Raw genomic sequence first — 24,509 nt, forward strand, 5'->3', positions numbered from 1 at the left:
CTTCCTCTACAGTGTACAAAACATGGCCAGCAAGGTCTTACTGGCCTCAGCTCTGGTAGCTCAGTGAGGAGCAGCCAAGCTTACCTGGTAGTGTTTCACAGACTTGTGAAGAAGAACACGTCCTTCCTTCCAGAAGTTTGCCTGATGCCCGCTCAGGGTCCACAGCACCTGGTCGTATTCATCTGGCTTTTGGTACCGCAGCTTGATCTTCAGGGTGCCGACATGTGCACCGGACATGTGGTACCAGAAAGTCATGCAGTGGGCAGAATTCTGAGAGTAAATCACGGGACTGAGCAGTCGGGCGACTTTGCCTTTTTGGCTTTCGTCAGCTTGCGAGTAAATGAAATTGCCATCTCCTACTGTGACAGGAGAACTGTGTTAGGAACAGCCACTAGTTTTCATTTTGTTTGCCTAAGAAGCCCCAACCACCCCCAATCATTTTGCTTTCTTTCCATGCTGATGGGACAAGCCTCAAAACCAAGAGTCTGAATATGTTGGTTTGGAAGCTCAGGAAAGCTGATGTGCTATAAGGAGAGGGCAAAAAAAAAGAAAAAATGATCAAGGGATAGAACACCTCTACTGTGAGGAAAGGCTGACAAGAGTTGGGGTTGTTCAGCCTGGAGGAGACCTTATTGTAATCCTTCAGAACTTAAAGGAGGCTCATAAGAAAGATGGGGACAAACTTTTTTAGCAGTGCCTGTAGCAATAGGACAAGGTGTGATGGTTTTAAACTAAAAGAGGGGAGATTGAAGAAATTTGTTACAATGAGGGTGATAAAACACTGTAACAGATTGCCCAGAGAGGTGGTGGATACCCCATCCCTGGAAACTTTCAAGGTCAGGTTTAAAGGGTCTCTGAGCAACCTGGTCTATTTGAAGATGTCCCTGCTCACTGCAGGGGGGTTGGACTAGATGGCCTTTAATTTAAAAGTCCCTTCCAACACAAACCATTCTACGATTCTATGATTTTATGATTTCTTCTGGCAGTCTCCATTGCTGTTCACTGGGATGTTTTGTGCAGAGAGTGAACTGTAACATGTTCACTATGTGACACACACAAGGCATCTGCTTTTGCTCAGGGAAGAAGGCAAAAGCATGTTTGATGCAACAGCATATGCTCCATTAGTCAGCATGCACCTCCTGAAGACAGCCAGCCCTAGTTCAGCAGGCTAGACAGAGCTCCCTGGGGCCTACTCTATCCTAATTGTGCAAAGAGCTATTTTTAATCTCTGTTTAAAGTAATCTGTGTTTGAGAAGGTGAGATTAGAATGGCAAGAACACTGGAGGATAAAATAACTTTGAACTGTCATTGTCAGAGATCAGGAACTGAGTTCTAAACAGTGCTCCTATATAGAGTCTGAGCATTGTCACGAATGGTGGCATGGTTATTCCCTTGAATTTTGTAATAATATATTAGGGTCTGTTTATTTATGAGCCATTTCTTGAAAGAGTGAGATTATGGCTCGTATTTTCTGAAGAGTATAATGGATTTATACAGATTGAAATCTGAACACCTAGTACACTTCACTTGGAAAATGACTTGCTTAATCGTGCAGGAACAGAAGCACATGGGAGTGTGATTAGTTTGGTAATGGAAAATTGCTAAGTAAAGTAAGGTACTGACTACAGAGAAATGCTTCGGATTTACACCAGCCAGATATCTGTTCCAGTCAGCTTTTGAACAGCTTCTTTGCAGACAATTATGGTGGAAAAATATGAGGTTCATCCCAGTATGTGTTAAGAATAGATTGCATGTGGAATGCACTCACACAAAATGATGGAGACAGCATTTACTGGCATTGATATAAAGTTATTTTGAAAGCAGGAAGGAGAATAAGAAATACTGTTCCTCAACCAGTGAAATAAGTGTACATATATCTGTTTATACCAGTGCTTAAACAAAAGTACAACGAGGCAAAAGAAGATATTTTGGAAGGTGTTTTTTCACCATTGGTCTTTGCTTACACAAGATATTCTTGAATTGAGACTTGTTGGTTTGCAATGCGCCAATGAAGAAGGGAAGATGAGCACTTCTACTCTGGGAAGTATAACAAGGACAGGGTAGTAAAGGTGAACCAGGAACAAAGAGGAGTGGGTTAAACGCAGGAACTGGAAAGAATGAGCCTAATAAATAAAAAAGACAAATATTTCTTCTAACATGACACAAGGACTTTTTCTTTTGTTTGGATTTTTCTGTGGGCTGTCAGGGGTATAACAAAGGTATCCTGGCCAATATGCATGTGGAAGTGTCTGTTCTTTGATAAAAATTTTATAGGGGAAGATGATGTTAAACTGCCCCAAAAAAATAGGCTTGCTTTTTTTTTTTTCCCCTTTTTTTCTGTCTTACTCCAGTAATATCTTGTCCGGATTCTTCAGCAGGAGTGCTTGTGCCTATGTGTTATTTCCAGCTTTATGACTGTGCACAGAGCAGCACAACACCTGCAAATCTCCTGAGAGAATGGTGATAGGGAAATCCAAAGGGAGTTAAAAATGAAGATAATCACAGTATTAGGATGGCTGTCTCAGTTGGAAGACCTAACTCTGGTCAGATTTAATCATAACATGTATAATTTGAAGTGACATACAGCGTATCCTGCTGCCTTAAAGCAATTGCTGTTGAAGATCAGTTCTGTGGCTCTTCTTCAGCTTTATACATGTGCAATTGACAGAAAGATGTGCCTGGGAGTTGCTCATTGCTCTTCTCCCAATATATAGGGTGGCCTTGCTGCATAGCAATGACATTGAGGGGCTTGTTTGAGACATCAGTGCCATTCAAACTGCTCATGGTCTGCATTCACACCCACCCCATTCATTCTGTACCTGCTGGCAGGTGAATGGCAAACCTGGCAGGTGAAGATGCCCTTAGAGTTGAAGGAAATTTTTGGAAAATACTGGAAGTTAGTGCAGTAAGGAGAAAAAGAGGCTGCCTGTAAGATTTACTGAAGCTACAGCTAATGGAACAAGTAAGTCTTCTGCACTAGGAGGGCCCAGTGGAAACAACAGAAACTCATTTGAAGAATATAATTTCTTCATCTCTTGATTGAAGACAGGTTCAGCCTTTCTATAATCCTTCATGGCAAAGTGCAGATAGCTCTCATTTCCAGAATATTATTGCAGTGCTGGGTCAGGAACTCTGTCTTCATTGTCTTAATTAGTGCTTTACTTATGCATGCCTTTTAGATTTTGTCAGTCTCTGGCTAACATAGCTTTTAACCTCCTTTCAATGTCAGATCCTACTGAGCCATTTCACTTTACTCTACATCAATTTTTCCACCATTACAGCCTTCACTTCAGCTAACTGCATTTAGTTAATTTGATGCCATTTATTTGTACAATGCCATTTATAGTCAAAGTATTATAAGTTTTTTTTTTTCCCTGAAACTACTGTACTTGTCTTAAGATTCAATTGAAAGTGTCTCAGAATTTAAAAAGTCCAATTTTGTCTAATTTCCTTGTCATTCTCATTAGGCAAAAGGATTGCAGAAGTGGGAAGGGAGATTCATCTCAACACATTTGATTAATCTGCACATATGCAAGTGAGAACACTAAAGCAAGAAGCTGTGTAGGTCACATAATGCCCTTCCTTCTCCACTAGCCAGCAGCGTATTTATTGCCTAATTATGCAGAGCCATGAGTTAGATACCACAAAACCAACCAATCAATTTCCCAGGGTGATATTTCTGGAAGAACTGGGTGTGAGCGAAGGGATGGCTATAATCCTGCCAGCTATAACTCCTGCTGGAGAGGAGGAAGGCATGGAAATTTGTCCATCTGGGAAGTTTCACTTACAGTACCTTTCTGTGGTGGGCAGTCCCTGTAACCACAAACAGGAATAATGTGAGGTCTGTTCATGACTGTATCACTTGGTAAGTGATGTTGGCAGAATATTGGTCATTCAGATTTTTTTTCTGCCCCAGACTGACAGTTATCCAAATATATATATGATATCTTCAATTTCTGACAATAAATGATCTCTATTTCACAACAGAAAGAACAATTATGGTCAGTTGTGACTACATATAATAGATGAGGTTGCCTAGAGAATCATCCTTGTGACTCTGCATATCTTAGGTATAATTCAAATGCCTGTGGTTTCGGAGGGCATGTTGGTATTAAACAGAACAACCTCTTCCCATGTAAACCAGCTAAATCATGAACTCATGATTACCTGTGTGGTCTTGAATTGGCCCAGTTTTGCTGGTCAGGATTGCCCACTTCAAATCCACCTGATTGTCATGCTCCCAGTGGCACAAAGTCTTTTGGGATCCCCAGCCAAAGGCACAATTAAAGTTGTATAGTGGCAGCTCTACAATGAAAGAGGGAAAGGAGGGATGAAATGCAGTTATTAATTGCGTAATTCAGATTTTGTACTTCAAAACTAAATGAATGCATTTGACCATTAACAGAGCCATTCCTCTTTGAAACTGAGAAGCATAGTAAGACTAGCTGTGCTGGGAAATAGATGAAGAATGACTGTTTCTAGTAAATTTTATGCTTGTTTCTTGTCTCTTTATGACCCATATTTTGGGATTTTTGTGGCTAGATTAGTTCTTCTGATTTGGTCACATTAGCTGATAACTGTGCTGTAACATAAATGACTCAAAAAGAAAGCTCTGGCTTTCTTATCACATGAATTGTCTGAATTGTCAATATTTATTTGTACCATAACAATGCAACATTTTGCAACAACTCAATATAAGACCTGGACAATAATAAGAAAGGGAAGAAACACTAATGGAATGTCCGTGGCAGGAAAGGATTTTTGGTTAAATATATAGCATGTGGCTTCAGCAAGGAACTTATTTCAGCGTCTTCTAGACAGTTAAGTAAGCCCACAAGATGGCAGCATTGAAATGAACAAATTGAGACAGAAAAGGGACAAATGTGGCTGATTGCCAAATGAACTCAAAATAAGCTTCAAAACAAGCTCCACGTAAAACAAGGGAAGTCTGGTATTATGGTCAGAATGAGATCATATCTTGTTTTCAGCTTCTCTTCAATTCTGCCCAAAGGTTTAATACATAGTAGCTTATTTTCTTCAGTAGAACTTGGAATTTGAATGGAAAGATTATACAAAGATATCACATAAATCGCTTGCACTTCTTGTTTTCCGAAGCAGTTTGAAATCTTTTGGGCTTTTGGTTCCTACCCTGTTGGCATGAACTTTTACCTCACCTTGATCAAGGACAACTCCCAGTAGAGCAATACCCTCACCACAGCAATGTGACCAAATCCTTAAGTCTTTTCTCAGGCATTAATCATGCCTTATTAAAGGAATAACTTAGATTTACTTTAATGAGATGCTTTGTGCAAGTATGGACTAAGAACAAAGGACTTTGTGTTCCCATCAGTATCAGCTCTGAGGGAAGAATTGTGTTTCTCGCCCATTAGTAAAATAAAAAATAATAATAATAAAAAAAGCCAGAAAAGATAATGCAACCTTAGAATGTGTTTTGTTTATTGTGGGAAAATACGAAGAAATATGGGAAGTGTGTTGGGACCTGTGGCTTTGAGGTGGAGCTCTTACAGTCTGAAGAGGCAGAGACCTCCTCTAAATAGTGAGCTCTGCAGGGAAAACTGGAAAGGCTTTTGAACTCACAACCCAGATTTTAGTGAAAAGTAAACTAGAATGATCATTTTATCAACACAGACAAAACCTCAGGTGAGGAGGTTGAGACAGAATGGACATAAAAAGAGTTCATCTATCCTTCTCTCCATGCCTATTGTGTACTTGTTTGGTGAGTTCTTGCTCCTGGACGTTGTTTTAGCTCAACTCACTGGATTTGTGCATTGCATCTGCTATGACCTCTCCCCTCTGGCCCTTACAAAATGTCTTTCTGTCATCTGAGAGGTCTGAGCATACAGCAGCTCCTGCCCCTCTCCTCTGCCTGTTAGTACCTTGGCTGTGCTGTGGCATTTCTCCTCACTAAGCCCTCATTCTTTGCTCCTTCCTTTCATCTGCCCCATCCTGACTGCCTCCCTCCTCCCTCCCGCTGGCCTCCAGAGGGGTCTACTCCACATTGTCATGAATATGGCATGCTAGCTGGGAACAAATGAATTAAACAGATAATGTCTGGAAAGGGGATTCAATATGGAGAAAACATGTTTCCTGGAGGACCTGGCTCTCTCTAGGAAAGGGACAGATCATGGTGAATAATCTCTCTTTGGCCTCAAAGCACTGAAGAGGCAGAACTTGGCCTGTGCACACATGAGTGCAGAAAGGCAATCCATTATGTTTCTTTCTTCAGTATATTTTTTTTTCAAGACAATGGGGCCATGATCAAAGGCATCTTGCCCAAAAGGGGACATCTGAAAATCAAGGGGATTTTTTAAAGAACCAGAGTGACATTGAAAAGAATTAAAGGTTTTTAAGTTCGTGAAAAATAGCCTTTCATTGTCAAGGAGGCCTAGGAGAGCTATATTGCATGGCTTTGACATCAGAGCCATGAAACAGAACTTTAGAAAAGGTCTTAGAAAGCGTAAAACAAAATTAATCTTATTAATCCCAAAGGATTATATCATGCAAAGCTAGTGATAACCTTTGTGGTATTCAAACCAGAAGAAAGGAGAACAGTGGTAGACAGATCACATTAATCTGAAGATATCCTTTCCAACCCTAACTATTCTATGATTCTATGATTCTATGATATCACACAGCATAAATGAGCACATAGCACAAAGAGATTGAAAGGACTGGTATTGTTCAACTCTGAATAAAAATAAATAGCAGAAGACACAGCAGAAATATGTAAATGGGTGAAGAATCCAGAGAAGGAAGGTTATACTATTCTGTTTTCTCCATTTCATAGAACTGTGAGATATCCAGTGAAGTTCAATGTGGATCAAAGGAAAAAAAATCTCGTATGATGTGAGTGATACTTCCTTCCTGCAAATGCTGCTAAGGCTGAACACAATTCAAAGAGAACTGGACACTGAAATGGATAAGGAAAATATCCAGAATTAAATTGTTAATTCTGAAATGGAAGGAATGACAAAAGTCTTTTGGTTCATGGTCTGAAGCCAGCTCTGAACATTGGGATTAGAAGGATGGTTTTAAAACAGAGATAAATTTCACAGCACCATCTAATAAGGAATTTCTTACACTTCCATTTGAAATATATCTAGTCCAGGAAATTGGCAAAGAGCTTAGGTCTGGTATGCTTTGGCCATGCCAGTGTTCTTTGGCTTTGGACTCAGAGATAGCATGCTGTAGCATAAAAGTCAACTTTTTTTCCATGCAGAAGTTCATGAGAATCCCCTGAAATTGAGCAGAATTTGAGCACTCACCTGCTCTCAGTTAGCTATTTCTTGCTTGGTTTCTATTGTTTTCTTAAAAGTGATTGCGTCAATATATTCCTTAGACAATCACAGCCATGGGATTGAAGGTCGAAGGCAAGGAATTTCAGAGTGCTCTTATTTTATGGGCTCCTTAAACATGCCATCTCTTATTGTCTATTCTTATGTCTCTTCCAATGCTTCACCCAGGGACCCATAAAAGAAAAAAATAGACCTGCTAGCCAATTAATAATAGACACTTGTAGCATCAGGGTAGGTTCATTAGTCGTCTGGACAATGGATCTGCTCCAGCAAAAGACAAAGAGTTCAAAATTTCTATTAAAAATCCCAGGGGCTGATACAGTAGCTCACAGTAAGCTGCAAGCAATCTGTCCTCTTCTTTGTCCTTGAACTATAGCTTGGCAGCCCTGGTGGAAGGAAGAAAAGTAGGGAGACTAGCATTTGGTGGGCTCCCTCTGCAGCGCTGGCCGATTACCCTGCTAGGATAATTCTCCTGCCCGTAGGTGACTGATCTCTGTATTTGTGTGTATTGAGACATGAAGAAAACCAGCTATTATGTAATCGAATAGCAGCAGTTCAGATGAGAATTTGAGACAGAGGTGTGATGAAAACCCATATGCCTTTTTCAAAATGTAGGGTATGTGATACTGAATTAAAACAGATTTATCCTCTTACACAAGAACCAACAGCTGTATTTCTTGACCACATCTTGCTCACATCTGGAATCATTACTGCACATGAACAAGAAAGTAATTCGAAAATCTAGTTGAGTGAGTTTCTTCCAAGTCCATTAATCTTTCGTGGCCCACAGACTTTGACATATTTTTATAACTTCTCCAACAAGAGGCAAGAAGGAGCATGATGGCATTAAAGATGCTATGAAAATTCTTTACAGGGTGCTCTTGCCAAAGGGTAAATCAACATTAAAATGGGAAATTACAAACATAATTTGGACCACTTCAAAGTAGTATTTTGGGTCTGATACATACTTGCATTTCACCTTCCTATGTGACTTATGCTGGCAACACAGAATTGCCTTAAATGATAGTAAATGATAACTGCTTTAATATCCCTTTATTGATGCAAAGTTGTCCCGCCATAAATGAGAATCATACTTATTCTACCCTTAAATGATTTCTTAGCATGCATTTTAACCTCAGGATGTCTTAGTTATATTTTTCTGCAATAGCTATTACATGTGTGAAAAACAAGATAGTTTCCGAAAAGTCTGTTTTACAAAGGACTGAGCTTACATGCTGAGAGCACACAATGTAAATGAACAGCTTACTCTGTATGTAAACAGCTAAGAGTCAAGCATTTCAAATAGTCCTTTGGAATTGAAAAAGATGCATTCATAAAGATTAGATGTTGGTGAGTCTTAGGACTGAGGCCTGAAAGTTATTTACCTTGACAGATTTGTTAAAGGCATCTTTTTAGCTTTGAGGAGGAAAGTAGATCCTATCTCAAAAAAAAATCCAAACCTCTAAACATTTTTAACAGTTTGAAATCATGATTCTTTTTTATTTTCTTACAATTCAGTCCCCTTGAAATGAACTGTAAAAGTCTCCTTGATGGGAAGCTTGCTTATACATCGAGACTTTCCAGCTATGTGCTTTTAACTGTTTCTATAGCATACGAAAGCTGGTTGGAACAGGATAATCTCAGGCTTTGACACACACAAGCATGTTAGTCTGGGATAACAAGATTAGGGGTGTTTGCAGGCTTGAATGCAGGAAGAAAGGCAGTGATACATGGTGTTAGCAACTCTTGTAGAAGTACCTGTGCCACAGCAGGTGCTGTTACTGAAAGGGCTGGTAAATCACTGTCCCCAGTCACTGTGGGACAAGCTGTTGTGGCCAGCACCGGCATGCTGTAGCTTGTGCAGTGCTAGCTGCTGAAGCCTGCAATCGACAAGTGATCTGGAATAGCTCTTTAGCTTGGAGTTTGTCATTTACCTTGAGGTGTACTAGCATCTTAAAGTAAACCAGCCCTTAGAAGGAATTAAGGCTGAAGGCTTAGTGCTTGGCACATTAAATTTGTACTTTATTCAGCTTGAGAATAGCTGAAAGAGCTGGAGTGCACTTACTCTCAGAAAGCTGAGGGCCAGGGGGGGCCCTGATCAGCTGTGTAACTTCAAGGCCGGTTTAAATTAAGCTATCCATGACTGCCATAGCAGACTCTTGCTCCCAGCTGCATACCCCCTTGCTCTGATGTACTTCATCATGCCAGCCAGGTCCAGCTATGCCCCTTCAGCAGAAGGAAATGCTTACATCACTTTCATGCGAGGGGGAGTTTCCCATGTTGAGGGCAATTTCTGTCTTGTCCCTTTCTGGGAGTATTCTGGCTGGTTTTCACTGAGGGATTATGAAGCAGCTGGAAACCTTTATGTCTTAAACTGGGGATTCTGGAAACCTTATTCCTATTTATTAGCATCTGACTGATCTCTGTCTATGATCTTTGTAATGCGCTGCCATGTGGAAGCCTGGAGCCTGGGATGTGAACTTGTCCCTTCTTCCCTGGAAGGAAACAGTTCCTACCAGGACAATGCAGGGAAGTAACATTGGCATGCTCTGAAGGGAACCTCGGAGACTCCTTTAGTAGAGAAAAAAACTTGGCTCATCGCAGGCAAAGGTGGTGCAGGAGGGAAGGAGAGAAAATGAGGATATCTTAATCTCTGGCAGAAACAGTCTATCTGTTGCTTGAGAGTCCCACCCATGCCAAGGGGATTAAACAAAACCTGCAAATGCAACTGGCACTGGGGAGGAGGGATGAAAACTGCAACGCACAGAGACATTTTATGAATGTGTAATTTGTTTAAATGCAAGAAGATAGTAAAAAAAGCCTGTGAAAAATCCTTCATTTCAGCAAATAGAAAGCTAAAAGATAATTTCAGACATAAACCTAAAAGATTTTACTCTAAAACCACTGCATAGAGCCCTTTCTTCCTTTGCATCCCCCACCCCTTTCCAAACTGTGGCTCACCGGCAGCCCTCCAGCTCTTCAGAAATGCTGGCTATGGAAGAGCAACGTGGAGGAGAGGTGTCCCACAAGGGCGGGCCAGTCTGCCATCGTGTTTCTCACTACACCAGTACTCCATGATCTCCCTCTGCTCATAAAGCAGGGCAGAGCTAGATATAGTGTGTGCTGACTAAGCCAACTGGACGACCCTGGAGACAAATTTTGAGGGAAGTAAAAGCATTCGCCTCTGCAATATCAGAACGCAAACGCTGAGAACAGCGCTTGAGATAAGTCAGCTCTATCTCTTAATCAGGTCGACACCATCAGTGTCCTTTAGGAAACTTTTGCATTATTAGTGCCTTTTTTTTCACTTGAAGTGAGACTGGATTGTGTCATATGGTTGAGGAAACAATGATAAACACTTAGCCACCCTGTTAATAAATCACTTGCAAGACTGTGCCTGCCTGTGCTTTAATGGAGGAAATGGGAGTAACTGAAAACTGACCTCTTTATTGCTCCACAGTTATTAATGCAAAGCATTTTAAACTGATGCTCACAGTTTTTGGAGTTCGGGTTTTCTGCCCAAATCTATCCTTTCTGCCAGTCACAGTAAATTGCACAGGATATTAAAAAAGTGGTACGAAATCTGCGGAAGCAGCAAACTAAGGATTTTTAAAAGCTGCTAGTTATTGTATCGATTAAATAAAAAGGACTTGCTGCCAGTGACAACTTCTTTTTCCCTTTTCAAGTTCATGGTAGCAGTTTATGTAACCCCATTTTGAGAAGACTTGCTAGAAAACAATATTGTAAAACTGCCAGCTCCCTGGTGAAGGAAACCGGCAAACTTTACTTGCCTCAGTTTTGTAAAACCATGGACATTAATAGCAAGGGGGCCTGTGTGGCTCTGTTTTTGTTTTCCTGGTGTTTGCAAACATACTTTGTGTCACTGACAAGCCACATTTAAACATGGCATGTTAAGCACTGTGTGATTAAGTTAGTTTAATTTTGTCAGCATTTGGCATTTGCTGATGCAGAAGGAAATCTTGTTCTCTGCTGTTTCTACATGTGGATGAAAGGAATGAAATATTTACTGTACAGAGCTGAGAGACCAGATGCTTCTTTACTTCAGAGACTTCTATGGAATGGGAAGTCAGGAAGTGCTGCAATTCATTATTTTTTCTCGGGCATGAAATTTGGGTATGGAATGTATTATGGTTTTAATAAGAAAATATATTTTTTTACCTGGTTGTAATGTATTGTCTATTACTGTTGGCTTTTCTGTATTCAACAATGTAGTACCACCTGGAAAAGAAATTATGTGTATCATGATACATGGGACACAACAAGGACACAGCAGTCATTGGGAATATTCTGTCTATAAATCTGAAATATTACTGTCTGTATTAGACATGTAGGTAACTGAGTATGTGAGCTTAAGCATGAAAATATGACATTAAAGATCTGGTTTCCTTTACCAAAAAAGAAAACAAGAACTCATCATTAATAAAGCTGTATATCTTTGGAGTCCTTGCAAACACCAACTAATCAATCCTCGCCATGTCCCTGTGGCCATCCTTGTTTTATAGACACCAGTTTGCTCCAGATCACATGGGGAGTCAGTGGCTGACTTCCATAGCACTCCTGACAGTCACCAGTTTGTGCATTCACCCTTGACATGTTGTTTCTCATATCAGAGACATGAGGTCCTCTAGCCCCCTGCCGTGTCGGGTCCTCCCTGTGTGTTGTTTCATAGCTCTGATGTGAGATCAGCTCACATCTTCCCACAAGCTTGGGAATTGCCCAACTTTAGGCTATAGTTGAAGGCAGGTTTCACTTCCATTTCAAAAAGCAGGAGGAATTGAGGACTTTCCCTTTGTCTTCTTCTTCAGGCAAATGAACAGGAGGTGACTGGGGTCATAAACCTCTCCTAAGCTCACTAACTGATATTTTTAAAATACTTGACTTTTTAAAGCAAGCCTCATATTGATAAAGGAAACAAAAAGTAAATTAGCACAATTATAAACGCGCGGTGGGGTGCTGATTACCAGTCAATGGCTTTTCTTTTCTACAGGAAGCAAATGCTTAAAGCATTATAGAAAGGATGACTATGATGGCTTCCAATGAGAATGAATGCCCAAGATATATCAGCTTTATGTTGGTGAGAATGATCTGATGGGAAATGCTATAAGCCACACAAATAGAGTAGCTCTGTATGGGGTCCAAATAGAGCAGGAAGGAATCCGGCCTACAGCACAATTACAGTTAATTGCAAGGGAGTCTTCATTGTGATACTTACATATGTGCAAGTGCTAGCAGGGAAGCGACTCTTAACTGTCTCACCCATGAGAATGCGGCTGCCACACTTGCACCAGGAGAGGATAAAAGAGTGTAAGGCACTGACAAAATCCTCTCTGCACTGCTCTGCTATCCTTAATGGGCCACAAGATTTACATACTTCCCTTCCAAGCATTTTGGAGGAATAAAAGAATATTTACATAGAAATTATTGGTAAAATCACTTCTGTGCATTTTAGTGTTACAAGTAACATCATAAGCACAATGCAGTGTTCCTGCAGTGTCCAGAACAACTGGGCATGCACTGCGCAGGGTTTCCAAGTGGTACAGTAATAAATGATATGAAAGTTTCTGCACATTTGTAGAAGGGCAATGTAGTAATTTTCAATTTTAATACTGAAATAGGTTCAGTTCCCCAAAAGAACTGGTGCTTAGAAAGGCTGGTGGTTGTTCCATTGTCTTAGAGATTACAAACTAAGCACAACCTAAGCACAATCTGCAAAAATTGCCAGGAGTTTCATCTGCTTCAAGCTTTCCCTAAGAGGGCATGTTGGATGCAGTCACGAGCTTTTTGAAGTGCAGCAACTATGAGTGAACAGGCAAGGTGCTTGCATAGATCTGTCTCCTTCCCTGACACAGCCTCCATCTGTGTGAAATACTTCTCCACTTGGCTTTGCAAGCCAGCCCTCTCAGTGTAGGGCTTTGCAAGAAGCCCCAGTGTTTCCTGGCCTGGCTCTTGCCTTTCAGAAAAATAAATAAATTACAAAGCTTATTAACATTGAAAGCTTTCTGAGCTGCCTTAACACAATACTGACTATTTTATCAGACTCCCTGCATGGATGTTTTCAAAAAGAATAAGATTCATGTGGGACACTGATTTGAAATGCAGTGACAGTGACCGTGCAGTGCCTTTTCCACTCAAGAACTGTTTTTCAGTTTATGATTTGCAGCATGAATTTACAGGAGACATTGGCAAAGCCCAGGAAGGTTTTGATGCTGAAACAGCACTTTCATTTATTTCTGCTGTCAGATGGTCTACTTGGCACCTTCCGAAAAGCCAATCTCTTACCTAAGGTTTCCCAATGTCCTCTTGGACAGCTATTGCCAGATTTTAATGCTGTTTTATATCATGGACATAAGAAGCAATAAACATTTATTAGATAAGCATACTAAGGTGCAGTGATGAAATAACTTGTGTCACTGTGTCAAAAAATAAGCTCAATTACTGTAGATGTATAGATCTGCTACAGGAAGATCTCCTCAAACAGGCCCAGAGCTTTGTGGAGCAAGTGACCTCCAAGAAGAGATTACAAATTTAGTGCAGTGGTGTCAGGTCTCTCAGAAGGACAGTGATTCTGTGCAAAAAACCATGAACACTAGCAAGCTAGCAAGCTTCCTCTGTTCCAGATGCAGACTGTTATGTCTCTCCCTCCTATCTTTCTGCTACTGATGGCAGCTTGGAGAACATGACTCTCTCTGTGGCTGTAATGGAGTGTTAGTGGGGAAGCTCATGGAAATATATCTGGCAGTCTATGTGTGAGTATGCTTTGATGAAATAATTCTCATTTTTTTTTTTCTATCTGAGAAAGGTTTTGGGCTGAGGTTTGAGTCCTATGCTAAATTTTAGGTTTGGAAGCATATAGATATCTTGAATCTAAACAATATTTCATTTTGAGTTCTTTAGTCTAAGACAAGAAACCTAAAAAGGTTTGTCCAGCTTTTTTCTTAATAAGAGAAAGTTTGATTAGGACATTTGATTAGACACAATTTCTGCTTAAAAAAATTGCTCTCTCTTTCAGCTAGGCATTATTATTTGCTTCAAAAATTACATAGCTGAGAAAACAATCAAAAGTATTGTCATATGTAAAAGGCAGATGCCTATGTTTTGACAGCGCTGACAATACGAACTGCATACCAATGTCCATTTATGTTGAGTGATTAAATCAGTGCAAACATTTAGCTGGTAACTGGTGATGGATATGAGCTATAGTGAAGCTGCAATGGAATGAGGATGGTTTCAGCACCTGTCAGTTGGTAGTCATCACCTGTGCCACTGTGACAGTTTGCCTGGTCATCATCACATTCATCCACAGGTTTGCCTTCAGAAACAGTAGGGACAGCGGTAGGAGCTGAAACAAAATCGAGTCATTCAGTTAAAATATGTGCTAGAGAATCACCACGCAATTGGCAAGAAAATTCTGATGAGCACCATGTGCTGTCTTCACATGTATCTCAGGAATGAAGCAACTTTACTTTGCAGGTTAGTTAGTATTTCTTTGCAGTGGGATATATCTGTTCTGCCTCCTTGCACTGAGGCACTCTGCAATGTCTGAGCTCAAGTGCTGAGCAGAGTTGGGCAGCAAAAGCCTGGGGGCTGTTCACTGGCTGATGATTATTTGTTGTTCGTACCAGCAAAGGAACCAACAACGAGTGAAAGTCTGGCAAGGCAGAATGGGAGTTTTTGGAGGTGTGGTGAGGTAGAAAACCCCATTATTTTGTTCTAGACCAAAATCTCCGTGATTAGGCCTGTACAGAGGAGCCGGGGAGTGCAAGCCTAAAGTGGCAATTTTCCAGCATTCAACACATTGCTGAAGACCTCTCTGCAGAGCACATGTGAGAGAGGAAATGTCTGAGCAGAGTCCCAGTAACAGTGGCAGGAAGGCAGTGTGATGTAGAATCACTTTGTGCTCAATAAGGAGATCTGGAAGGAGTGTTTTTTGTTTCCATTGAAGTTATAAATAAGACATCAGTGATGTCAGTCGTCCCTCCCGGCCACCTGCCTGCTTCTGACTGGTGATGACTTTCTGGTAGCTGCTGTATAACCAATAAAAGTTTGACCTTTGTTATTAGAGTTAAAAGCTTGACAAAATATATCTTTACCTCAGTATCTGCAAAATACACCACATCTGGAAAATCTGAATAAAGATACTTGGTGTTATGTTTAGGTTTACGTTTCATGTTGCAAGTATAGTTCCTTGGCTTATTATAACCACTCTGGGAGAGCAATCCAGGCTTTTGTCTATTCTAACATACTGTTATTTTCAGTAACAATCTTTTCCTCTCATTATAAGCTATGAAATAATGCATCCCTTTCTCAGAATCTTCTTTGCCCTTTACCAAGTCCCCCAGAGCCTGCTGGCCACATAAAATCACATGCAATGACTTTTTGGCCTGAAAATGTCAGGAGGGACTGTTGTTTCTTTAGTAGCTATATTCTGGAATGAAACATGGCTCTTTAGGACCTGGACCTATGCTTTACAGATGCAATCTATCCCTAGTTACAGAAGCAGTTTGGTACGTATTATGAATTATGCAGAGAGCATTTGTTCCCCACATTGCTTTGAAAACCCCTCTGGGACCTTCTTCTAGCTTTCCACATCCAGTTAAGTTTCTTATTTTGATCTTCATGCCCCTGCATAGCCTGCAGCTTGCCTACATCTCTGCCGTCATTTCATATAAGCCCCACGGGATGCTTCAAGCACACAAAACTTCCCCTTGCTCATTACTGCTGGAGAGCCGATTTCTGCTCCTGTCTGTGCCTACTTTCATGATTCTTATCTCAACTCCGTTCTTGCTCACTAAATCTCAAGTGACCTATCTTCATTCAACTCCCTCCTTAAGATACAGTTATACAGCAAAGATTTCTTATTATGGTTCTCCCACAGGTAAATGGGAATTGACCTCACCTGTCTACGGGTGACCTACAGGTGAGCAGCTTTAAAAGTATACCATAGCAGAAAGACATGCATGGAAAATGTGAACCATGCCAAGTGCAAAGTCTTACACCTGGGTCGGAGCAATCCCAGGCACAGCTATAGGTAGGGCAAAGAACAGATTCAGAGCAGCCCTGCAGAGAAGGACTTGGGGGTGTTGGTCAATGAGAAAATGAACATGAGCCGGCTTCAGTGTGTGCTCGCAGCCCAGAAAGAGAACTGTATCCTGGGCTGCATCAAGAGGAGTGTGACCAGCAGGTCGAAGGAGGTGATCCTGCCCCTCTGCTCTCGTGAGACCTCACTTGGAGTATTGTGTGCAGTTCTGGTGTCCTCAACATAAAAAGGACATGGAACTGTTGGAACAAGTCCAGAGGAGGGCCACGATGATGATTAGGGCACTGGAGCACCTCCTGTATGAAGATGGGCTGAGAAAGTTGGAGCTGTTGAGCCTGGAGAAGAGAAGGCTGCATGGAGACCTCCTAGCAGCCTTCCAGTATCTGAAGGGGGGCTATAGGGATGCTGGGGATGGACTATTCATCAGGGACTGTAGTGACAGGACAAGGGGTAATGGGTTAAAACTTAAACAGGGGAAGTTTAGATTGGATATGAGGAAGAAATTCTTTACTGAGAGGGTGGTGAGGCACTGGAATAGGGTGCCCAGGGAAGTTGTGAATGCTCCACCCTTGGCGGTGTTCAAAGCCAAGTTGGATGAGGCCTTGGGTGACATGGTTTAGTGTGAGGTGTCCCTGCCCATGGCAGGGGGGTTGGAACTAGATGATCTTAAGGTCCTTTCCAACTCTAACTATTCTATCATTCTATTCTATGATTCTAAGGTTCTATGTGTCCCACTGAAAAACTGTACTTGCTGTTGCAGTGTGCCTAAAAGCAAGGGTGTTTTGCCTGGTCAGTCTCCTCTTTAGTTCCTCCATCTCATTGAACAGCATGTTTTTGTAAGGTGGTCTATGGACTCACTTTTAGTATCTAGGTGGCTACAGAAACTCTGTGGCTGAAGGACTTTGCCCACAGGTTGTGATTTAACATAAGGCAGGTGATGGGTTTTCTTTTTTCTGAGCAAGTAGCACAATAGTCTGCAGGAACTAAGTATTCCCACAGGAAATGAGGGCTTCCTGCAGGAATCAAGAAGTATTTCCAACCTCCCCACTTTCCGGGCCAAGTAAAAAGTATAATTATCCAATCTGGCCTTCACTAAAAAATCAACACAGAACTCATCAATTCTCACAGCAAATGCCTCCCACCTTGCCCCCTTGAGAGAGAAATGGTGAGAAAGAAATGGAGGCAGAGCAATCAGTTCCATTCATCTTGGGAGCCTGTTCAACTACTTCTATACAAGCTATCATATAAAACCCTGCATATCACGGTTTGTTGTTCTGTGTACTGTTAAGCTGTGTGGTTTATAAGCCATGCCACTATACCATCATCCACCAGATGAAATTGTGAAATTCACTTAGTGTTATCTGTAGTTATCTATGAAGTGAAATAATTATTGTTTATAGAACAAGAATTAAAGCTTGACTTCATGTCACAGTTCAAAGATAAATGTCTAAACTTTGCTTTTCCTGGTCTTTCATCTCCTACACTTGCAAAAGTAAAGCTCGGTAAGGAATAAAGAGGTCCCCATTACACCCCTAAAGGAACAGCACAGACACTGTCCAGCCAAGTAATCATCATGCCCCAGTGTCTGACATGATTTTCACAGCCTTTGAAGGAGCAACGGACATAATTGCTATTTTTAGTGCAAAACTCTACATTCTCAGAAAACATCTCTTCCAGGGTTGTACCATGGTAACATAAAATTTAACTTCCTGTCTTTATTATTTCCTAATAGCTCTATGCTTCTTGAAAGTATAATCATAAAGCTGCTTCAGGGAACAGAAAACCATGTGGAGAATATCACTGTGATTCAAGCAAGGAATGGGAGAAAGAATAACATTTGTGCCTTGGCATATTCAAATGTCTGAAGAGAAGAAACTGATTAGGCCAAGAAACAACACTAATGGCAGTCATGGAAGCGAAAGTCTGATATGCTGAGTGTGCAGACACAGCACTGTTCAGCAGTAGTCCAAGTAGAGAATGTATTTATGAAAATAATAGTGTGCATTCATCTCTAGCAGAGCAATTACCTTCAAGTTCACAGCCCAGCAGTTCCATTCGCAGCCCCAGTCCTCCATGTGTGGCTCTCTCAGGGTAGACACGGATGAATCTTGTTGTTACAGGTTCAAAAGTCCGCAGTTCAGGTGTGTCATAGTTGGTGTTGCCTTCAAAAGTCTACAAAGCACGAAATGATACTTGTTAGGAAAAAAAAAAAGGCTACTTTCAACAGTCATCTTTTTTCCTTCATTCTCTAGTCTTTGAATTAGGTGAGCAGTAGGCTAGATTCTAATCGCTTAGTAAGTGTCAGGCATTCCTGTCCTAAATGAGAATGGAAAATACATAGTTAAAGCTTCTCAGAAAAGTAATGTATTTCATTTTTCATAAACTCAGTAACCAATCCATCAGGGTCATAACAAGAGCTGACTGTTTAATGAGACATGTTTTTAAATGACACTCTGATCTGGGGTTTAACTGGGTGACATTTTCAACACTTCTCAGGGAAAAAAAAAAAGGCTGAGGTGAAGATCCTGTCACTTTTTAAGTGGTTACAATAATAATCCAACTATTCAAGAGAAAATTTCAATCTGATTTCCCCCAGTGACAGAGTTTCACAAGTTGCAGTTATTTCAAAAGGCATAAATTAAACTCCAGTAGCTGCAAGAGTTCTTCCAGTGAGCCTGCTATTGAATAAGAATAAAAAGAAAGAAAGAAAGAAAGAAGAAAGCTGCCTCCTGACAAAACTGCAATATAATCCAACGGGCAAGGCAGGGTCAGCAAATGTACATTTCAGAGAAAAATCTCTTCTCTGAGTTGCACTCCGGGTTTTTTAGCTATAATGCAGCTCTCAGTGGCATTTATTTGATACCTTAGGCTTCTCTTGTCAGTGATCTTTTGCATATAGAACAAGTTACAGTTTTTACTTATAGCAACACCTCAGGTGCCTCCATGGAGACTATTGGTCCTTAGAATGAATTAACTGTACAAAGAAACAGTCCTTGCCATGAAGAATTTATAACCCCAGACAGGCAAAAGGGGTTATTTTTGCCTTATTTTATGTTAAAAAATGACTTGGATTCTCTTAAGTACAAAATATGGAAGTAAAAGTAAATTATTTTCACTTTTCCTATGAACTAGTTAAAATGGCAAAGCATGAAAAAAATTTCTTTCAACTACAGTCCAAATTCAAGATTAGAAGTGCTATTATAAGATATTTCCAACTCATAGCTGTGAAGCACGAAGCCTTCTTCAGGAAGAAACCACCAGAACCTCTTTGTTTTGAAGAAGAAAACCCAAGATGCAATGAACTCCTCCTATTGATTTGGGGCACAGGAAACAGAGGCCATGGGAAAAGCTGTCTGTATTTCCCAAGGCACAAAACCAGCATAGGTAAATCTGATTGCTGGTTGTATTTTCAAAGCAGTCCTAAAAGCCAGGCTTAGTTTTACTGTACACCTCTCTATTATGGACCAATGGCCCACAGCCCCTTCTGGCTGTTGGTTACATTGCCAGTCTCAAAAGCCAATGATGATGGGAGATTATGAACAACTAAATTAAAAAAATAATTTCAACATTAATGCTTCTGTGACTACTTTCTAGAAGAGATTGTACTCCCAAGGTGGCTTCAAGGGACACTGGTCTACCTGGTGTTCTGCCAGTGCTTGGAAGACATATGTCAAGAATTCACATGGAGATGTCCTGTCAGATCTAATTAACATGGAATTACGTATTATTATATTTGAATAGCAATATAGTGCAAATGATCAGAAAAGCTACCTAGCATATGAGAAAGAATGAATGCTACTTTATGTGTAAAAAGTAGACAGACACATATATCTGAGGAATCCTTGCTTCTTTTCTAATAGTAGTCTTAATAGCAACATATAATAATGAAAACTGTTTTATAAAAGACATCAGTACTGGAGTACTGACACATAGACATTAGGATTCAATAGGCATCTAGAATTATATTGAATCATTGTCCTCTGTAGTGCAGAGCTGCTTGTGATTCGATTTTGACTGCTCATTTAAAACACATACTGATATTTTTTGTGGGGGAGGAGAGAGGAGTATACAGTAAAACTTCCCTTTGTGAGTGTCTTTTATATAGGCTATGTCACAAACTGATTTACTTCATTACAAAGATAAGTTATAATAAATAATAGCTAAACAAAAGAGAAGCAAAATAGGTGAGGAAAAAGAATTCTTCCTAACGTCTTTGAAAATGAAAATAAACATTGCATAAAAATCTAACAAGGTTGTTCCAAATGGCATGATATTCAGAAGTTTCTTTTACCAGAAATTATGAGACAAGATATAAAGAAACCCAGAAAAAGTGTAAGGAGAAAAGAAATATGAAAGAAAAAGATGACTTTATGGAGTAAGCTTGAGTGAGACTATGAACAAAAATACTAATTGGATCTTGAAATGAAAATGGGGTTCTGTATGGATGTTTGAGGCTTTGTGATGTTCACTCCTTTGAGTGCTAAAGGGGGAAACATTCTGCATATTAAAAACCAGCAGAAATTGCATCAAAGAGGAAGGGGTTACGGTAGTCCTAGTGAAAGGAGCTGCAGGCATGGATGACAAGGTCGTTGTTGAGAAACATGGTAATGTTTCAGCCTTTGGACATATTCTGCCGTTATTTTAGCTTGTCACTGCTCGCTCTTTCTTAAAATGCAGTTGTTTTTTTATTGAAAGTCAAGATTTTAAGCAAGTGAAACGATGTGTTTCATTTCATATAACAGGGCTGTTTCTAATCCACATTCCTGCTGTGACTCATTACAGCATGCTGTCCCATACAGCTCCACTTACATTTAAAAATACTACATTCCAGTATTAACATTTTAAAACCCTCAGACCCCCAAATCGTGGGATTTATCTGATACTCTTTAGAGAAAACTTGTGCTTTGGAAGAAAGTTTATCAAATGTCTTGAATTTTGGGGAAGGATTATAATTTTGCCACAAGAGATTTGAATTCAAGCCCTCCCCATTCCGTTAATCTTGAAAGTTCATTTCTGGTAGTGATGAAAGCCGAGGATGGGCTCAGTGCGTTAGTTAGCACACTAGTTTTCTTGTCAAACTGCTAACTTCTGACAATGATGGCAACTACTTGTATTAGAAAACAGAAAGCCATGCAGCAGACGGCGCACTACTTTGAAAGCATATGGCATTATTTTTTTCCCTCGTTGAGCCACAGTGTAGAAGTACATGTCAAAACAACATCTATTTTAGAAAGAAAATGGTTAGATCCCATTGTTGATTTACACTCTCTTCACACTTTATGATGAAGTCAAAACTCGTGGTAACAAGAGAAAGGAGCTGACTGCAAGGGCTGAATTAATTTAGTTTTAATCCCCAAAACAAATGATGAAAAGTGAGAAAATGCAGACATATTCAGTGAGATTAAAACAGGAGAGAATGAAGTCCAATATTTACTAAATGTGCCTGGAAAAGCTACATCCATGGGCCCACTCAGCTTTTCCTTTCAGGAAAGACAGGTCTGTCCAATGGATGAGTCTATATAGCAAAACAGCTTTTACATCTAATTTTCAGGCTTACGCGGATGAGATGCAGAGCAACTCTCGATTCCCATCTGCCAAGTACCACACCAATTTGCCTTTTGAAGGCATAACGTGGTATATGATTCCTTGATCATCCCAGTATTTCAGCAGCAGTTGGTGAAGAGGACTGTGTGCCCACTGGTTTCCTCACGCAAGAGGGTAGGAAGACTGAAAAAGGATTGTGCCCTTTGAGGCAACAATGCACTTTGTGCAAATGACGGCAAAACGGGATGGGAGACCTGATGAATGGGATTTAGGGTAAATAAGATAAACTCTTGGTGCAACTTATGTCTTGAAAAGCATACATTCGAAACCAAACCAAAATAGGTACATTCCCAGAAACTTTTCTGGGCCACACTCATTTTCTTGTCCTTTGAATCTAACTCAGCAAGCCTTCCTCTGTAAATGTCTTGAAGTTTCTGCTTGAACCTGTGAACCAGCTACCCTTTATTCCCAAGCAACCTCAAAGATGCTTCACTTGTGACAGTACAATTGTACTTTTCACTTGGGATGGAATAAAAAGTCAAGAACTCCAGCACTTTTGGCGGGGCTTGGATCAGATCATTACAGAGAGCCTGTGAAGCTCTCAAAGTAGTCTATTAGGCCATTCAGAAATCCAGCACATACCCCACTGAGTTAAATAACACTGTTCTCATTCTAAAGCACAGACAAAAAAGAAGCAAAAGAAAAGTAACTCTGTTTCAAATAAGTTTGTTCACTGTCAGTGCAAAAACTGCAGAGGAAACTATTTTTCTGGCAGTGTCACATATTACCATCACATGGCATTTTTCAAGTAACCTAGAGGCCACAGAGTCACGCCACCCTTGTCAGACCTAAAATTTGAGCTAGCTGTGAATAAACAAAACCTTTGCTGCAGAGAGAGGCAAATGTCCTAAGGCTAGCTCCTGCCCTCAGGCATGGGACGGTTCCCACAGCATCCCTTCAGGGTTGCTGCCCTAGGAGTCCTCTTGCTTAGCTTCATCCCAGCTGTCTGCCTTTTCTAAGGTCAGAGATAGATGTGTACCAATTTAATGAAAACTTTTTTTCTTTTTTCTTTTAAATGCAACTGTATTTTTTTAGTGCGGAGCTTTCCTCCTTACCTTTATCTTTTTCTTGCTGGAATCCATGATCATTTTCCAATCTGACCCATTGTTGCTGTAGCCAATTTTGAATTTTTTCATGAATACTTTGTTTTCTCGGTGCTTGCCTCCTTGGACAATTATTCCCCTCACTTTCTTTTCTTCTCCAAGGTCTATCTGAAGCCATTCGTTTGTATATGGATGAGTAGTTGGTGGCAGCGCCCAACCTGAACGGCTTGTTATGAGGCGAGCATTTTCTGGGATCCAGTTTCGATCAACTTGAGTAGATGCAGTAATCTGAGAGTCAGGAATGAGTCCAGACACCATACCCAGCATCCCAGAGCAAGGATAATCTACAGAGAAACAAACAAATAAATAGTTAATCTGAACAAGCACCAAAACAGAAACAGGACACATCAGTCAATTTATCTATCATGAGCAATTACTTATTTCTTTCTTACATCTAAAATAATCTTTCTGTATTTGTGTATTATTTTCATTTGTTCAAACTTGCACATCCTAGTTTTGGCAGGAAGTACCAAAATACCACAAGTATTTCTGGCTTGATGGGAACCAAAAGGATTTGAAAATCGTATTCTATTCTTGTTTTCTATTCTTCTTGCGAAGGCAAAGAACACAGGGTCACATCTGAATTTGTGAACATTTCTCTAGAGAAAACTTCCCAAATCAGCCAAAACCTGGTTGCAGAATCCTTAATTTTGGTGACATTGGAAATGGAAATCTTTTATACATTCTGTAATTTATAATTTATTGCTGTACTTGAGATTTTCATGTTGTGTTTCTTTGGTCTTTCAGGCTTTTTGAAATGACACAGAAGCTAAATAGTTGCTTCTTTTATGGTCCAAGCTAAATATAAGTCCAAAGTTCCTGCTAACAAGAATTAGAGATTTCCAATGTGGAATGTAATAGCAGTTCTGCTGATATTACCTTCGTCTAATCTGAAAAGATTTCATAGGATGACTTGGTATTCTATAACATAGTAATCATTGATCTTGTTTTCCTGCTTTATGGAAACCAGTCCTAAGAAACATTTTCGAGACTAAAGAAACACTTTAAATGGAAAAAAAAAAGATAATCTCTAGAACTATTTAAAATCAGTGCGAATGAACTGTATTAAATGCTGTAAAATGATGGTATGTATTTTTTAGAAAAATCAACTTTGTAAATCTATTAAATCATTAACATTTTCTTTAAATATAACTTGTATTTTTACTTTACATATAAAAATGTTTCTATTTTGTAGAAGTCATAGAAATACTAAAACTAGGTGGAAAAAATACTTCAGAAAACATTCCTGCTTGTGACTCGTTTGTTTTTTGGTTTTTGTTTTCTTTTTAATCTAAGATAGCATTTTGATGATAATGCTTGAATAGGCTTCAGATCTAAGTGTTTGTACCTTGCAATGCAAGCTATGTATGTTTGTTTCTTGGGAAACCTGCTGAGTACTATCTATAAATAGCAGGCATGAGAGAGAGA

At 40.0% G+C, this 24,509-nt stretch overlaps 1 protein-coding gene across 7 annotated transcripts in view; it reads right to left on the minus strand.

Annotated features, from left to right (window-relative positions):
- The window catches only part of NRP1 (neuropilin 1), a 116,784-nt gene that overhangs the window by 6,760 nt on the left and 85,515 nt on the right, over window positions 1-24,509 (minus strand). For 3 of the 7 annotated variants that reach the window (XM_080610189.1, XM_080610191.1, XM_080610185.1), the window contains exons 9-14: window positions 23,034-23,365; window positions 18,402-18,546; window positions 14,572-14,676; window positions 11,496-11,555; window positions 4,168-4,305; window positions 85-359 (exon numbers count right to left, since the gene is read on the minus strand). In XM_080610189.1, coding sequence (XP_080466315.1) covers window positions 85-359; window positions 4,168-4,305; window positions 11,496-11,555; window positions 14,572-14,676; window positions 18,402-18,546; window positions 23,034-23,365 — 1,055 coding nt within the window. The remainder of the gene's footprint in view (window positions 1-84; window positions 360-4,167; window positions 4,306-11,495; window positions 11,556-14,571; window positions 14,677-18,401; window positions 18,547-23,033; window positions 23,366-24,509) is intronic. The other 4 variants (XM_080610190.1, XM_080610186.1, XM_080610188.1 and 1 more) reach the window with 3 other exon arrangements.

This window comes from Psittacula echo (genome assembly GCF_963264785.1).
Source record: "Psittacula echo genome assembly, chromosome: 2".
Taxonomy (NCBI): Eukaryota; Metazoa; Chordata; class Aves; order Psittaciformes; family Psittacidae; genus Psittacula; species Psittacula echo.